Genomic DNA, 18367 nt, shown 5'->3' on the forward strand with positions numbered 1-18367 from the left:
TCAAAATCATTAGGCAGGAATAGCATCTATACTGGAAGTGATTCAGATCTGCTCAGGGTATAAACCCCTTCCTCTTCCCACAACTCTGCTCACCGAGCTCTTTTATTTCCAGGACTCCAGTACAGTACATGTAAAGCCATTACTAACAGCCTTTTTCTGATTGTGAGCAACCTCTCCATAAAGAAGAGCTCTACACAAAAAAAAAGGAGAACGAAAATCTACAGTAATGCACTGATCAAACCAAAACCAAACATTCATGCACAACAAATCCGTCATTTTGCACAGCTTCAACGCAACCTGACCATGTTAACAAAGGTAAAAGTGCAAGACAGAAGGACTGGAGACAGAGCTGATCAGGTAGACTGATCAAATACACTGTTAATGTATTTGTTGTACTCCACGTTATGATCTACAAGATCCCCAGAGTAGCTGTGGTCTCTGTTAAAACCTGTAGGCATGTAATTTGTGCTGTAGCTTTGATAGCTTAAGCTCTGGACCATGAGATGAAAGAACTGAATTCTCCTGCTATAATTCATAGTCCTGGAGAACAACCAAGTTTTTTTTCCTTCTTGAATCCTTTTCAAGGCACTGAGTTCTACTGATGAGAAAGCGCTGTATAAAACCTGCTTCTGTAGGAAACCGTCCACCCACATGAATTTTGCTTGGTCTGAGAGACGGGCAAGAAACTGGCTCAGAGCTCCCATTCAGAGTGCTGATCGATGGTCTGTACTTGGGCTGGCATGAGTGGGACCCCCAGGGATGGACACTGGGCCTCATGTGTTCAGCATGTTCAACAAAGCAATCTGGATGACAAGATTGTGAGCACCATGACCAGGTTTGCTGGTGACAGCACCCTGGGTGGTGAGGTGGATGGATCAGCAAGGAAAGTCATCTCACAAACCAATACAGGCTGGAACTGCGAGCTGGCAAGGAGAGTGTGGAGCTGAACAGAGACCAGAGCAAGGTCCTGCAGCAGTGATGACACCAAGGAGCCTGGCACAGGCTGGGATCCCTTGCTGAGGGGGTCCTGGGGGTCCTGGTGCACAACAGGAGCTAAACAGGGCTCAGCAGTGAAGCTGCTGCAGCAATGAAAGCAAATCAGATGCTGGTTTGCACCCACAGGGGCACCACCAGCAGAGATGAGAGATGTGACCATCCCAAACTACTGAGAGCTCGTCAGGCCATACCTGGAGCTCTCCTGTGTCCAGCTGTGGTTCAAGAAAAGACACAGACTGGAGAGCATCTAAAGGGGGGCCATGAAGATGATGGAGAACCTGTCCTACAGGAAGAGACTTGAAGGAATTTTACTCCCTGGAGAAGCCTCCAGGGGAGCTCATCATAGTACATAAAGAGTGGCTGTAAGAGGATGGAGGCTGACTCTCCAAAAGGTGCCACATGGAGAGGACAAGTTGTACCAGGCGAGGTTTCATCTTGATATAACAAAGAAATATTTTACACTAAGAATGATCAATGTCTTCCCACATACACACAAATACAGATATTCTAACTGAAATACCCAGATAAATATCCTGCTCTAATTGCTGGCAGAGTCTTGCTGTTCTGGCATAAACTTGAGTCACAATTCATTGCAGATACTGCCTTTTACAGACTGTAAACAATGTGCTAAAACTTCACCACCGATTTTTGTAAATGCCTAAAATAGTAGAAAAATATACCAAAACCCACCAGTAGTTAAGCTGCAACGATGTTTCAAAAAAACCAAACAACAACCTGCTGACTAGAGAAAGCATCTAGCATAACATTAAGGTTAGTTTTAAGGGTTATTACTTCAAGTTCTCATTTATTGGCTCTTTATAACCTTAAAATGAAGAAGCAGAATTTACCATGTAAAGTTTACTCAAGGCAGACAAACACTCAAATACAGATACATCAGTATTTCTTTCTCCCTGGCAGTCTTACACCAAAAACTCCAATGAGATTCAAAATCAACTAATTGTCACTACCCTGTTCTTCTGATGTCTCACTTATTTTTCCTCACCATTCCCAAATCATCATTTTTCTTTCGTTTTCTAGCTCAAGTTCAGAGAATTTAGGTTCAATCTTTTACCATACCAAGGCCTCTCAAGCAGATGGACAGACTTTGCTCAGGTTTCCACTCAAATTAATGGTTATGTCAGAATCTTGTCCAGTAATTCAAACACATGTTGAAAGCAGACAAACTCCTGCAGTTTTGTTTTAAAAACTACTGACTTTACTATTTTGAACATTTAAATGGGTAAGATTTCAGCAGTGTATTTGTGCAGCCTTTTTACAATGTAGTAGGTAATAGTTATATTTAAAATGGTTCTAAAAATAACATTTATGGAAAGAAACCATTATAAAGGAAAAACTGGATGGATGTTTTTTCATGGAGCTCCTATAATCACTGGACCAATTGTCACCTTCCCACTGTACGACAATTTTCACTCCAGTCAGCAATGTCATTTCACAATCACACTGATGTACAAAAGACTTCTGCATTGCCTTCAAAGTCTGCATAAAACCAGAGTTTCTTGGAAACTTTCTAAAATACATAGAACACATTTGTTCTTTGCTGAGGAGGTTGACTACTGGTATGGGTATTTCAAGTCTGAATACTGCTTAATCATCATTTTGCAAAAAATTATCTTCTGAACTGGGCTGAACATGTAACTTCTTGACCACCAGACCTCTGAGACTAGAAAAAGGAACATTTTAAACAGATTAGGTACCAATGAAACAATCAAACTTTCCTTAGCAAAACCATTTGAGAACCCAAACCACCGGTTTGAACAGTGCTCTGGGATCCAGAGTGGAAATTTTCTCCCTGGTTCTCCATTTGTAAAACAATAAATGTACATTTATACAGAATTCCATATATACAACACTTTGTTGTTTCAAATCTGTGCTATTTAATACACTATTAGTTCCACATTACTACTGCAGTTAAATTGGTTTTGCTATCACAGCTAAATTTTCTGAAGATATTCCCAAAACATGCTGCAATCTGACAACATGACTGTCAGTCTCAGTACTGATTATTTAAAAGCACAAAGGAGTTGTTTATGTTTCACAGGAGGATGAAAGGCTACAAACGCATTTCCAGAATTCTATCTTTAGCCAGTTATTTTTCAGATAAAATTACAAATGTTACATTTAATGTCTAATTGTTGTGAAGTGTAAACAGCAAAAAATTAGATACATTAAAATGGCATATTTCAGAAGAAAAAGAAACTCCCAAATTAGGTATTATTTTAGATATGCATATGGCATCATGGAGAACCTAGTTATTTCAGAAAAGAACATTTTAACAATTGTCTTTGCAAGGAACATGTTTGCTGTAGCTCTTTAGTGGCCAAATAAAACTCTCTAAAGAGAGAACAGAGAAGCACCTAAAAATAACATATTCTAAAAAATTATACAAATAGATGCACTGAATATTACATTTCTATGCACAAAGATCTAGGAACATACTACTGTGAAGCAGTTAGACTGAAGAGTTTTGGTTTTTTTCTTTTATTTCATTAAAATGAGTTACTAAAAGAAGTTTTAGCTGTTTTTAAACCAAATCTTTCAAAAGAGGAAACTCCTGTCATTATAGTCAAGCAGGCACTTTGCTAGTTTGTTTTACTGGACCACAAGCTACAATAGCTACACCTCTGGTAATATCCATCAGATGCAGAAAAACAGGGAACTCAGATTTCATCAAACCACCCAGGGATGTTGCAATGCCGTATTTCAGTGGAAAAGCACACAAAGGCACGTGGACAAATACTGCCTTATAAATCAAACTTTTTTTCACCTAACTACCAGTACAGTGGCAACACTAATGTACAAAGGCAGTCCAGTAAGGCCTTCAAAGGAGGTGGTGCATCTAATCAAGACTTCTCATTTCTCCAGTAATTCCTGAAGTCACTGAGGCTGCATCTACCATCCATTCAAACACCTCTGTGTGAAACAGACTTCAATGTATACAGTATTTGGAACAGGTCACCTACTGCATGCAGGTAAATTGGGTTTTATTTGAACAGCCAAAAGGAAATGTACTTCAAAATTAAAACAATGAAAACCAGTTTTTGTTGTGTCTTTCTGACCTTATTTTAAAAACACAGAATTCTAAAAAATTGAAGACAGGTACATACTAAAAAAACCCCTCCAATTATTTGTAGTATTGCATCTATCACTATTAGAAAAGCCATTTTATTTCCTCTTTTCATCCTCAAACCTAGATGAAATTTGTAAGTCATTAAGTTCAAGTGAAGTTCTGGGGAGAGGAAAACAGATAAAAAAGAGAGGAAAAGAAACAGCTGAGGATGATCTACATCAGCTGAAGAAGTGGCATTTCAATCTGTCTGTACCAGAACAGAAGTTTTATTGCATACAGTGTATGCAATACATCTCATACGTGTATATTATGCAAACAATGAAAACCACAAAGATCTCATTTTTATGTTTTAGTTACATTTGTCTGCCCTAACCTTAATTCCTCTATCACTCTCATTAAGAGCTTTGAGTAAAGCCAAAGTTAAAACTCCCACGTAGCTTCAGAATACGAGAATATAAAATACTATTGCTAGTAACACCAAAGTCACGGTTTCAATCCCTGTATGGGCCATTCACTTACAAATTGAACTTCACAACCTCTGTGGGGTCCTTGCAACTCAGAATATTCTGTGAAGTCAGAAGCAGTTCTTCACTGTACTGTTACCAGGGTTGGCCAGCAGCAGGGTGCAAGTTAAACTGTTAACTGGAACATCTTTTATTTTACCAGGCAAAACAAAATGGAAAAACGTATTTTCTAGAAAGCTAAGGGCTAGCTGAGAAAAACATTTGTAACTTGTCAAGCTACAACCTAAGGTGTCTCCGAAGAACTGCTATATGGATAAATAAAAGTGAGATCATGGACATATGCAAGTGCTTCCTGCATGCATTCAAAACTTTCCCATAAATAGTAGCCTCATATTGTCACAGCACTGAAGAAAGCTGGCAGGTTAAATAAAAAACAAACCAAAAAGCACCTGTTGTTCAAAAGGAAGAATACTCAGAAGTGTTGCTGTCACTTGATGAATTCAATGAAAATTTTTAACCAAGCATAACTCAATAGCATTCGTCAAATCTGACTGCAAAGTGACGTTATTACCTCAGAGCGTATATGCTGGAGAGACTACATGTAGTGACAGAAACACTCTCATAGTCACTGCTGGAGATGGAGCTGAGGGGGGAATCACGTAAGCCATCCTGAGAACTGAAAAAACATACGGAAACAAAATGAACTGCTGAAGCGAGCAAAGGCAAAAACAGAGCATTGCGATAAGTCATGGCTTCTCATGGGTTATACAGAAATAAGAATAAACCGGCAGTTGCATCTTTTGCTCTTCAGAAAATGATACAAACCTATTCTGTTTTCTTCCCAAAAGGACAGGGAATTCAGCAAAGTCAGCGAGCATACATCTTCCAGCAATCCTCAATTTAATTCACACCACACAGTTAAAACGTTCAGGAAATGACTGCAAGTCTTACATTTTCATTGGAGATGGAGGGAATAGCTTTCCCGTGCTGCTAAATGTGGTATAACCTAAAACTGAAGGCATAACAAAACTGAAAGTTCATAAAGTCATCTTGGGTTTCAGGCCAAGGCACAGTAATCCATATGCTTCAAAAACTTCTGAATACTGTGACAAGTTTGACCTGCATTTGCTCCCCAATGGGAGGAAAAGGTTTGTTAAAAAACAGAAAGCTGACACTTCAGTGATGGAGCTGAAGATAATTCACCTGCCCCTAAGTTTGCTCAGTCCCCATAAGTGCCACGTATGTACCATAGCACAAATTTTGTGCTTTGAGCCAACAGATAACCATGAACAGATAATCATGAGCAGTCCCATAGCAAACCACTGACACTTCATTTGTAGAAATCCACTAGCTACTAAGGAAAAGGGAATGACTAATTTAAACGAATGGTAGACAGCTTGTCTCTGGCATCCCTGGACTAATGGAAAGCCTCTAAATAACACACCATTTCAGATCTTATATCATATTATCAACATAAACTAGGATTAGAGGAGTAAAAATAGATTCATAAGCACTTATAAAACTACCTTGTAAAGACGAATTTATTGTTTGAGTAACAATTTATGCTCAGCTACTGGAAATTCCACAAGCTGAGAAAAAATTAAATTATATGAGATTAGAAAATATGTAATCTTGAGCAGAGATATCAAAGTTGTATTTGCTCTAGGCGGTGCAGAAGATTCATTCAAGCCAGCTGAACTCAGATATTCAGTCAACAGATATCTCTGGACAGTGCAAAGAGAAATCTAAGAACCATCTCCAGTTAAGAGAGAGGTTAATTATATAGGTCAGGGTTTACTTTATTTCTCCACAAATATTAGCAGATTTTTTAATGTTCTTTTGCTTTAGATATATGCAAACCAGCTTTGTTCTAAACTCTTCTTCTACCAAATTTACTATTACAGCTATTTTTTCAGCTAGAAGTCTGGAAGAACGCTTAAGGGGAATTCTTCAAAGCAGTGTATGGAAGGTATGTGCTCTAATCCCACTAAGAAATAATAGGATTTGTTTGCATACCTCCCACTAATCACTCAGAAAATGTGCCCTTCATGTTTCTCATTTCTGACTGCCAATCTGAAAATAAATCCCAAGTGTACCATGCTTTAGTTGAAAGGAGAGACTTCACAAGCGGAAAATAATTTTATCAGACTTGAACAAAAATCTATTTAACTTTCATTCGTTTTATGTAATTTCCCTTGCTAATTCCGCTCATTATGAAGAGATATATGCATTTAAACAAAGGCTTACTCTTTTATAGCTCATCACCTTTACCCATCCAATCTTACAATATGGTCATGCTACTAAAAAGTAATTTTACTATCTGTTTTACAGCAGCTGAATGATATTAAAAAAAACCATTAGCACACAATTTCTCACCATGATTAGGCAGGTGTGGTGGTATGCTCACCCCCCTTTTTCTTTCTAAGCAAAAGCCAGAAATGGCAGTCTGAATGTCTGTACCCAAACTGGGCTTTGGAGAGACAGGTAACACCACAGTAGCCAAAGGGCCATAAATCTTGCACAGCAGCTGAGAACTACTTGAGCACACACCAACCAAAACACAATGGGCATGCAAGTATGACTATAAGTCACTCATCTTAGCACAAAAGTAGTGGCCAGTCCAGGGCCTGCTGAGCTCTCCTGCGTGGCAGCAGGCTGCATGCCAGAGCCTCCCCTGTTGGGATGCCTCTCATGATTACACCTCAAGGCTGAGTGAAGCCTTTATCACACCAGATACTGAGTAAGTGAACTGGGAATAAGCATGCTGAAATGTTGAAATATTAGCTAAGTGATAAAAAGACTACACATATAAAAATAACCCTTTAGACGTAAACCATTGCTCACATCTGGGACTAAGTCCGGATCCAGCTGCAGCCACGCTCCTCTCTGAACCTCAAGACTCAATAAAAGGGTCTCTCTGGCAGCATTGTTTGACCCTGCCCTCTACACAACTAAATTCTGAAGTGTACCTTGCCATCAAACCTTGTTAAGCCTCTTACATTTACCATCAAATTTTGTTAACTCATTGTCTTACAGCAAATACATCATTGCTTCTGTCTTGCAAGTAAAGCACATCACTCTTTCGTTCAGAATAGACTAAACTTTGAACAGCAGAACCAGGAAACAAGAACAAGTAGCAAACTCAGCATCTTCTATGCTCTTTCACCACCCCACCATTTCCAGATTTTTCCAGTGTAATAATCCTGCCAACTGATTTTGGTAGTAATAATTTTTCTGAAGGATGTCAGGTTTGCTATCCTTCAGTGCCTTCTGTGAAGCTCTGCCTAATACGTTTGCAGTCCAATCAAAATATTTCAGTTATTAATATATATTAATATAAGTATTTAAGCACTTAAATTCAATTTTCTTAGGTTCTAGTTTTCTATGTTTTTGTTTTGTTCTAAAGAATTTAAGGTTTTAAGCTCTTACATAGAACCCAAAGGACTTGCATTTTTCCTAAGAACTCGAAAAGTTCATAGACACTTTTGGGGAGTTAAATTCTCTAGGCTGAAACATAAACTAAACCAACCATGACCCTGAAGTTCCACCTCTCTGCTAAGAGCAGATATTATTTATTGCCAACATTGTCCCAAGACATGAAACCACTTTCTACCATCAGCTTACAATGCAGAATGGACAATCTGAGAAAGCAAGCAAAATAATAAAGGACCTTAATAGCAAGTAAACCCAGTGAGCACAATGAACATAATGGCCCACAGCCAGCTGGTATTATCAACTAGCTCAACACTGTCTTTACTTTCATCTTCACAGATGTCTTCTGAACAGACAGTAAGCCTCACCTCATCTCTTCTCCATACTTTGTCTCTCATTTCAATCTTCTCTCACTCCTTATCAGTTCCTATCAGCACAACTCCTTCTCACCAGTTCCACCATCTCATTGGCTTTTAAGCCTTGTATTAACACTGTTTGCCATTCTAAATTGCTTTATAAATGCCTTCATTTTCCACTCCTCCATTTTTGTCTTGGGGCACAAACCTGACCATGCTGAACAATCTGCTGACTTCAGGGTTAGCTATCCATGCAGTCAGTTATCATTTGGCAATGCAAACTGCTTCTACACACTTGACACAAACCATGCTCACAGGCATTAGTTTGTTGTAATAAACTATGTGTTGTGTAGGCAGTTTACACCATGTAAACATTTTTTCTCATTCCTGTGTATCCATGTAGACTGAATTACTGTAATACTCCATATTACTGAATTACTGTACCGGAAACAGTATTTATGATTTACAGTGTTTATTACTGGTTCATATTCAGGCTGTAACTCATCAAATGAGAAGTTCTGTGTTTATTTAGTACCAAGAAATGGGAATCCAATAATGATAACTCTGTTTTATACTTTAAGTGTTATACTAACTAGCTTTTAAAAAAAAACAGAAAAACAAAACAAAAAACTGCAACCAACAAATAAGGACTCCTAATATACTCACTGCTTTCCCTCTCAGTACCCATAGTCTCAGGATAAACGCAGAGTTTTCTTCTTACTAATGTCTGCCTGAAGATCCTCTCTGCTTCTCTAAGGTGCTGGTAGACCCTGAGGTGAACTGACCTGTTTTTCACGTCTCAAGATTCCCATTATCAGCTGATGATGGCTCAGCACACACATTCATTAGCGCAATTATAAGAGAAAGTCTGTGCATAAAGCCACATTCTGCAGCTGAGAGCTGCTAACCTTTCCTTTCCACATCAGCCCACCGGTGACCTGAGCTTCTTCACCTCAGGCTCATTTGCAATAATGTTATTTTGGACTGGGATTCATGGGACTGCTTAAACTGGGGAAGGTGGCAAAAAGTTTCTTTTATTTGCAGGTCTTAAACGCCTACAGTGCTGTTTTAAAAATTACATTCTAGCACTGGATAAAACCACTATCCATGCTCATCAAAGCATAATTCTTCAGCACTTCTGATAAAACTACAGAATAAAGATTTGAGGACATGGAGCAAGTGACATGTGGTGGTGATACGGCTGCCTCTTTTCATGGAAGACTGGCAGACTGAACCAATGAACCATTTATTGAAAGCTGTTGGCCACTTTTTGTAACTATTCTAAAAAGAAAAAACAAACTGAAAGCCACCTTCATTTTATCCATGCTTTTTTCTACTGGAATTTATTTCTAGACTCTTACATTTAATTAAACCTCTGTTTCAGGGGACAATTTCTTCATGAATGCTACTAATTGAATACAATTACATTTCCTATTACAATAGTTAATTGGCATAAGTATTGTTTGACTGGCTCACTGCATGAGGGCTGACTCTAAAGCCTCATGTGTCACACTGAATCCACTCAAAAATTATCTTTTGAAACTTTTTAACCTGTTATTTCAGGAATCCCTGTGTTGAAAGCTAATGTGGTTCTCTGTTGCTTTAATTGAAATCTGGACCTAGTAAAAGGGAAGCTGGTATAAAACAGTGACACTAAAGCTTTATTATGGCAGTTGTGTTATAGGGTACTGCACAAAATCAATGTTCAACAGGCAAGGTAAAACACTGCCATTTCAAATTTGAGACTTGCATTGTAAAAAAGAAGAGGAGGAGGGACTGAAAAGATTAATTTATACTGAATCTGAATTTGGCTAGTTGCACAAAGGCAATAAACAGAATACTAGAAGGGGAACAAAGAACTTCAATCAAAAGCCAGATAAAGGACTGCTTAAGGGAAGTTTTGCAGTTAAAAGGCTGATGCTTGATTCCCAATCAAGTACTATTTGCTTTTTGCTGATGAGAATTTTTCTTTCTCCTGAACAGCTCCTTAAAAGACTAATCAGTACAACACAATAAACAGACATACATTTGTTTATGTGAGCTTGCACAGCTGCCCATTAATTTTTTATGGAAAAGGCAACCATTTTTATGTGAAAATACACACAATTTTCCTAAATCTTACTGTGATGGGAATATTACAGAAAAGCATGAATTTAAGACATTTAATCAAGTTAATTTGCATTTCAGTATCAATTAATCTGGTTTTGATAAAGGAATACTTGTAGAAAAGCTAGAAACTCAGACAAGCTAGAAAGGTACTTTGTGTGAATTTGTTTTGGTTTTTTTTTTAGCAAATGTTAGCCATCCCCAAAATACAAATGGCTGAATGGCTCTTTTCCATGCATTTATAAAGGTGGAATGACTTATCTTAAAGTTGCTTTCCTGAAAACATGGATGTCACATGATGCAACGGAGAGAACAAAGTAAAGTACAGGCCAAAAAAATCAAAATTAAAAACCAACTGTCTGAAACAGGTGTTCATTTTTTTTACAGAGTTATTCTAACTTGCTGAGTTAGAATAAATAGCTAATTACATTAATTATTAACTATTAATTAATTATTAACTATTTATTATTAATTAATAGTTGAAAATTCTTCATATATTACATCATATAAATATTGCACAATATATACAATTTAGGATTAAATAATTGCAAGACCAGGAAAAGAGGCAACTTGAATACCAAGCTAAAGAATAAATTATTCCTCTTATTCTAGAGTTGCAATATAGATCAACAAATAACAAAACATGCTTTTCCAAGGATGCCTCATACTTCCCCCTTACACTGCAAAAGCATATGGAAAAATATTCTATTTTTTAAGCCCCACAAGTAAATGCACACAGTGTCAGCACAGAGCTGTGCAGGAAGGGTGAAGGCAAGAGATTCTCCTCACTACCAACTGCAGCTCCTTTTGCCAACTGTCAGATGCACTGCAAAAGGCTTTACCAAGAATACATTCAAACAGATCAAGGAAAATGCAAAATTAAAATAAAATTGTGAAACTTAAGCTAGACATTTTAAATAGACCTACAGTGCAAAAGAAAGAAACTACTTAAAAATCCCTTTTTTATATCAGAACTTTTTTTAAGTCAGTATGTAGATAAACAAACATGCAAGAGAACCAGGTATTTGAGACTAAAACATGAGAACACCGGTGTTGTATGACAATATCAAACAAGTTGCCAAATTTCATAAAACATTAGCAGGTTTACATAGACTCCTCAGCTCCAGAAAGAACAGAAAGACAAATATTTACAAAACACACACGAAAAATCTTCCCTCTTTGTAGAGGGAAAGAGACAGTAGAATTTTATGTTTAAATAAACTTTAAAAAAAAAATAAAAATCTGTGTAGTTTTCTTCCAGTTGAAAAACAAAGAATACTAGATACAGATTTAAAGCTTGTCCTTTTTTACCCCAAAACACCAAATAGTGTTTTTTCATAGTTTTATCCTCTTCTATTCTTACATGGCTTTTCCCCTTTAACAGTTTGTTTTGCTACATGACAGCCTTTATTTATCACCTTGTCCCTACAGCAAATCAGATACTGCATCTTTACTAGTGCTTTTCTCATATTTGCATCTCATTAGCACTGCTGCCCAAGATTTGTGTGCTGTTGGTGTTTTGTATCTCTGAGATACAAGCAGATAACAAGGAAAGGCATAACATGAGCTAAGACTTAAAAACCCAAGTAGCAGAGACCTGTCAATACCCAGTGAGGTGGTTCTGTTATGGTGTGGCTCCATCAGCAGAGAAGGGAAGGGCTATGGGATGTCATTTAGCTGCACTTCTCTAAAGCCTTGGACACTGTCCCTCAGAACATCTTTGTATGTAAATTGGAGAGAGATGGATTCAATGCATGAACTGTTATACGGATAAGAAACTGGCTGATGGTCAGATCCAGAGAGCAGTGGTCAACAGCTCAAATCTTATGGATATCAGTAACAAGTGGTGTCCCTCCAGGGTGCCTACTGGGACCAGAATTACTTAATATCTTCATTAATGACACAGATGAAGGGATTGAGTGCACCCTCAGCACATGTGCAGCTGATACCGAACTGGGTGGTGCAGCTGACACACCTGAGGGACAGGATTCCATCCACAGGGACCTGGACAAGCTCAAGAAGTGGCCCATGAGAATCTCATGAGCTGTAACAAGACCAAGTGCTGGTGCTGCACCTGGCCCAGGGCAGCTCCCAGGGTCAGAACAGGCCAGGGATGAACAGATCCAGAGCAGCCCTGAGAAGGACTTGGGGGTGCTGTAGGTGAGAGGCTGGACATGACCCAGCCATGGGCACTCAGCCCAGAAACCTCCCTGTCCTGGGATCATCCAAAGCACCGTGGGCAGCAGAGGAGGGAGGGGATTCTGCCCCTCTGCCCTGCTCTGGTGAGACCTCACCTGCAGTGCTGCATCCAGCTCTGGGGCCCCATCACAGGAAGGACATGGACCTGTTGGAGCAAGTCCAGAGGAGGCCACCAAGAGGGATGGAGCACCTCTCTTAGGAGGAAAGGCTGAGAGAATTGGAATTGTTCAGCCTGGACAAGAGAAGGCTTCAGGGTGACCTGTAGTCTTCCAGTACCAGAAGAGAGCCCAAAAGAAGGATGGAGAAGGACTTTTTACACAAGCAGGTAGTGACAGGACAAGGAGGGATGGCTTCAAACTGAAGGAGGGTAGGTTTTGATTAGATAGAAAGAAATTCTTTACTATGAGGGTGGTGAGGCCCTGGCACAGGTTGCCCAGAGAACCTGCAAAGGTCCCATCCCTGGAAGGGTTCAAGTCTGCATTGGGGCTTTGAGCAATCTGATCTAGTGAGAGGTGTCTCTGCCCTTGGCAGGGGTTTGGAACAAGATGATCTTTAAGGTCTCTTCCAACCCAAACCATTCTATGATTCTACGAAATCTTTAGTAGAAGAGTGTTTAACCTGTATTTTAAACTCCACTGAATTTTGAGGCTAGACAGAGAAGCCTGAAATACCGGCTATTTCAGATACAAGGATTATGGTAAACCCATCAGGATCACAGAGATCATACCTATAATGTCATATTGTGTAGTAAGATGACTGACTCACTAGAACAAACAGTTTGTGTCACAACATTTGAGAGCTGCTTTATTCAGAAAAGGGAAAGAAAATTTTCTTCTACTTTGTGACTTACAGTAACTAGGAAGTTAATACATTTATCAGCTTGATGTATGAGCTATCCTGCAGCTATTCCATGTGTATGAGATTGTTTATTGTTTTAGCTAATGGGTCCATCATTCTGAAAATAATCTACTGCCTCCAACACTTCCCCTATGGTTAAGTTGGCATTCACAAGCATGTAATAGGGAGCAGTCACAGAAGCCCAATGTGATCTTCCAATTTAAAAATACCATCAAAAGGCAGTGATTAGTCATTGCCCCGGCAGCATGAGTAAGGAAAGGTTCACAAAGTTCTGTTTTGTAACTGAATTATCTCTTTTGCTGATAGCATGACTAGCGATTCAGAGGTAAGACCCAAATCTTATATACATACATATATGGAAAAAATGAGATATATCCATATATAATTTTTTAATCTAGTTCTCAGTAGAACCCAGCATCTCCACCTTTCACATAATATACTTAAGAAGTTGGTATTTATTTGGAATGCTTCCATAAAGCAGCAAAAATCTAGTAACAAAATACATCTACTGCTCTACTGCTGCAAAGGTGGAATACTTGACAATTAGTAACAGATGTACTGTAGCCTCAAAAATGAATTCAGCTAATTAGAAGTAATCAACAAAGTATCCGTGTAAGAGACTATGGTGAAAACAGACAAATCCCACCAACTTGTTAACAAAATATTCAAAAACATTCACCCAAGACTTTTAGAACTCAAGAATGAATGAGATGAATTCTTAAGCTCTCCCTTAAAACTTCCATGATGTCTGGAGTCTAAAGGTGCCATCCATAAAAATAAGAAGGACTCCATGGGGATTCAAACAGCTCTAGCTCTGTGAGCCTGATGATCATACCAAACAAGTTAAAAATGTATCAAAAGCTAAAATACGTAGACAATGTGAAAATCTGTCTGAGAAGAAACAACATGACTTCCGCAGAGGGAACCTCTTGGGAGCTCTGTGAAAGGGTCAAGAAACTTGTGAAGAATGGTGATTCATCTGTCAAGCCTCTGGATTTCCGAACAGGGTCTCTCAAAATACCTCAAAAAGGCTTTTCAGAAAACTAAGGACCTACAGCCTAAGAGGGAGGGGCCCAAAAAGGACAGATAATTCTTAATCACAAATTGAGAGAAGCAGTTAAACGATCACTTCTCAGAAGGGTGGGATGTCATGGCTGAGTTTCTTCAGCATCCTGGGAGCTTTGTTTTTATGATCTGCAAAACCAGGGAGAGCAATGAGCTCTGACAAGTTACTACCAATGCAAAATTACTCAGTGTAATAACCAGAACAGCCTGCACAACTGCCCATGATCTTAAAGCCTGAATAAAAGGTAATAAAATGGCAAGACTTAACTGGTAAACACATGTAGAATAATTTTAGCATCAAATACAAGATAACTTCAAAAAGATACAGATACAAGACAACTTGTAAAAGAACTTCAGCACACCACTTAGTAAAAATTCCAAGTCAAATACTGAGAATCATTGAAAAACAACTGAAAACAATTATGCCACTGTGCACATCCACAGTTTGCTCATATCTTGAGTAAGTGCAGTTCTGATTCACTTATTGCTAAGAGGAAATCATATAATTGAAAGCTGTTTAGGGCAAGAGATAAGGCATGACCAAAGGTATGGACAATTTGTGGACAACTTCTGATCAAGTAGGCTCTGACTTTTCCAACCTGAAAAAGTAACCACATCGACAAAACGTGACTTAGGTCTACAAAATCACAACAGGCAAGAGAGGCCAGACAGGAATCAGGAGCAAACAGAAGCTAACAGGAAGACAGACTTACAGAACTCTCTGTAAAAGGACAATTCTCAGATAAAGTATTTAAATATTAACAGAGGTGGGACAAGTCAGTAGAGAAGTTACTACATTCACAAAGCGTGGGAAGCTGAAACAGCAGCTTATAGATATATATATATAGATTTATTATATTTTTCAGATCTGATCTCAAAAATTCATTTTTTATCCTACCCAAGGCAAAATCTGGTAGGCAAATAGTCTGAATATTTTATCATTTATGAGGAAACTGATTAAACACAGTGATTACTTTTGGTAATCACGTTTTTACATAGTATTCCACTTGAAGTGGTACAAAAATGTCAAAGGGATTTGTGAATTACATCTTAAAATGAAGTCCACTTAGAAACCCTGTTGTAAGGCTTTGAATATAGCCCAAGATAGCAAACAGAATAATGAGAAAGGTTAGTCGAGTTTTGTGCACGCTAAGTTGTATTTAACCTGTAACAGCAATTAGGTCCAGGCCAAAGAACTCATGATTATATTTCCACTACCAGTAAAGTATTTCATAATTCAGTTGGTACATTTATTTCTGTAGCTTTTATATTGTGGTTATGCTTTGTGGTTCAAGCTACCTCCACTGTGTTATCCTGAACTCTGTGAACATAATGAAATGAGAGATCTGCATCTCACACATAAATAAAGCCAACTGCAACAGAAATACAGAAAACAGAGGTAATTATCTCTAATGTCTTGCCTCTGCTTCATGATATTAATACTTCAGGGAAACTGAGGACTCTCTACAAAACAAGTTATCCTCTAAACAGTAAAGCAAAACAAAGTCAGGTTTTCTACTGATCTGTATAAGGTCCTAATCAAATCCAATCAAAGTTGAGCTGAAGCATGGCATTTTCTTTATTACAAGTATTATGATATTAGCAAGTTCCTTATTGTCATTAAATATGCAGAACCCTAATCCATGACCTCTACTCTTCTATCACCTTTGGCAGAAATGGTCCAACAGGCTTAAGAGCCACTTCTGCACTTAGTTAGGCTCCTCCAGCACACACACATTCACAGATACCCACAGGCAACATGGTCATATCAACCCCTTTCTCTCAAATGAAGCCAAGGTAAAATGTGTTTAGATAACAATTCAATCCCATGCACTGATGCAAAAGTTAACTTTTTAGTATTTGCCAGACACACTTCTCCTATAAAACAGCAGAGTACAATGGAAGTAATGACCCAAGTACCGTTTAGCAGCAATGCCCTCTTGGATACATTAAGCAGGTAATGTAACATCGATTTCAACGATACAGAAACTCTGGATGATTAAAAGTCAGATGATCTCAAAATCTTTTTTAGAAAAGCTGACGTCCAATAAAAAGCTATCTGCACTAAAAATATATATATGGATAAATTCCTGCAACACTCTTGTCCTTAAAATCAACATTAATGATACACCAATCACTTCAGTACAAGGATACAGGAATTTATGTACATGCAAATTACTACCAAGACATCAAGTTGCTCTTACCTTGAACTAGATCGTGACTTTACATCTTCTTTTGCTGTCCTTTCACTACTAGCATCTTCATTGTAGTCCATTGTTTTATCACACAGCTGTTTTCTCTTCTCCCACTTCTTCTGCTGATTTGAGATGCTTTCTGTTTCTCCTTGGGAGTCACTTTCTGCTCCTACCTGTGAACCTGAGGAATGTGCCAGGCACTTAGAGGAGACTGGCAGTTTTTGCTCTTCACTGCCAAAGTCTCTTTCTGCTAACAAAGCAGAAGTTTCAGGTTTTAATGTTTCCTGCTCAGGGACTGAATTGTCCAAGTTATCTACATGGTCCATTTCCTTAGACTTTACTAATGTGTATGAAGCATTTACAACACCTCCTGCAGAATGTTTAGTCTTTAAACCTTCAACACCGTCCTCCCTGCTGTCTTCACAGCTGCCACAACACACACAGGAATTAATTAGACAGTTTGTGGCAGCTATACTGAGTTTATGGGATTCATCCTCCTCCTCATTTGCTAATGGATTAGCAGATCCAGGAATACAACTAATAGCTGCTTCTGGGGTTGTTACTGGGGATTCTGAGCTAGAAGGAGATTTAGGATTGAATATTACAGTAGCAGATATTTTCATTCCCCCTGTCCTGTGGGCTATCACTTCCGCCGTTTCTGCATCATCAGCATATGCATCCCAGCCATTGAGGTATAACTGTGAGTCTGGACCTTCTAGACAGCTGCATGAATTTGGAACTGAAATGCCAGGCATCTGTTTTCCATCTTCAACATTGTTATTATTGCTTAAGTCACTTTCAGCATCTTTTAAAAGCAAAGTTTCCTCTGTCTGATGGCCATTCTCGTAAAGCAAAGCATCTCTATATTGCAGGTTCTGTTTTGAATCGTGGCAAGGGTTATTCACCCAAGCAAAAGTATCACTTACTGAATCCAACCCAGCCAGAGCTTCTCCTGCTCCATCTAGGTCATCCATAAAAAACACTCTGTCCTCTTCATCAGTTAAATTGTCAAGATGGTGTCTTGTTGGTGAAGCTTCTGTGCTAGAACTATTTCTTAGGCTAGGTCTGTGAGCTGGAGACTGACAGATGCTTGGAGGGGAAAGCAGAGAAGACATTTCATCACCGACTCTGTGTACCATCCTGTTCAGCTGCTCCAGCTCCTGCTCATCATACTGCATGGAACAAGCCAGCTCAGCCTCTGTGTTCTCAGCTTTTGCTGAAAGTTCCTTAGGAGGCAAAGTTGCAGTTATGCCTGGTGCAATGACAGAGGGTACTTCAGGATCTGCTCTGACAGGAAAATCTACATCTTGAGAGATGCACAGGTTACGTTCCAGTGTGTGCAGCTCGTCCTCAGTCAGTGTCTGAAGGAGATCCCTGAAAACGAAGAAACAGACACATCACTTGACATTTATAATCATGAGGCATTCGTGTTACAGATTTTAAAAAAGCTTCTACTGTTAGTGCAATCCAGAAATTTAAAACTTCTGTTTAAAAACTTAAACTTCTGGGTAAAATCCAGAACATGAGGGCATAGAATACTTTTGACTGTGTAATTCAAGATGCATTTGGCTTTCATATCCAGAGCACATGACTACTGATGCCTGAATT

At 38.7% G+C, this 18367-nt stretch overlaps 1 protein-coding gene across 8 annotated transcripts in view; it reads right to left on the reverse strand.

Annotated features, from left to right (window-relative positions):
- The window catches only part of ZFYVE28 (zinc finger FYVE-type containing 28), a 145960-nt gene that overhangs the window by 26332 nt on the left and 101261 nt on the right, over positions 1-18367 (reverse strand). For 4 of the 8 annotated variants that reach the window (XM_023925626.2, XM_023925625.2, XM_086888990.1 and 1 more), the window contains exons 8-9: positions 16769-18133; positions 5120-5224 (exon numbers count right to left, since the gene is read on the reverse strand). In XM_023925626.2, coding sequence (XP_023781394.2) covers positions 5120-5224; positions 16769-18133 — 1470 coding nt within the window. The remainder of the gene's footprint in view (positions 1-5119; positions 5225-16768; positions 18134-18367) is intronic. The other 4 variants (XM_023925628.2, XM_023925627.2, XM_086888993.1 and 1 more) reach the window with 1 other exon arrangement.

The sequence above is a fragment of the Cyanistes caeruleus genome, chromosome 5 (assembly GCF_971803275.1).
Source record: "Cyanistes caeruleus chromosome 5, bCyaCae1.hap1.1, whole genome shotgun sequence".
NCBI lineage: Eukaryota > Metazoa > Chordata > Aves > Passeriformes > Paridae > Cyanistes > Cyanistes caeruleus.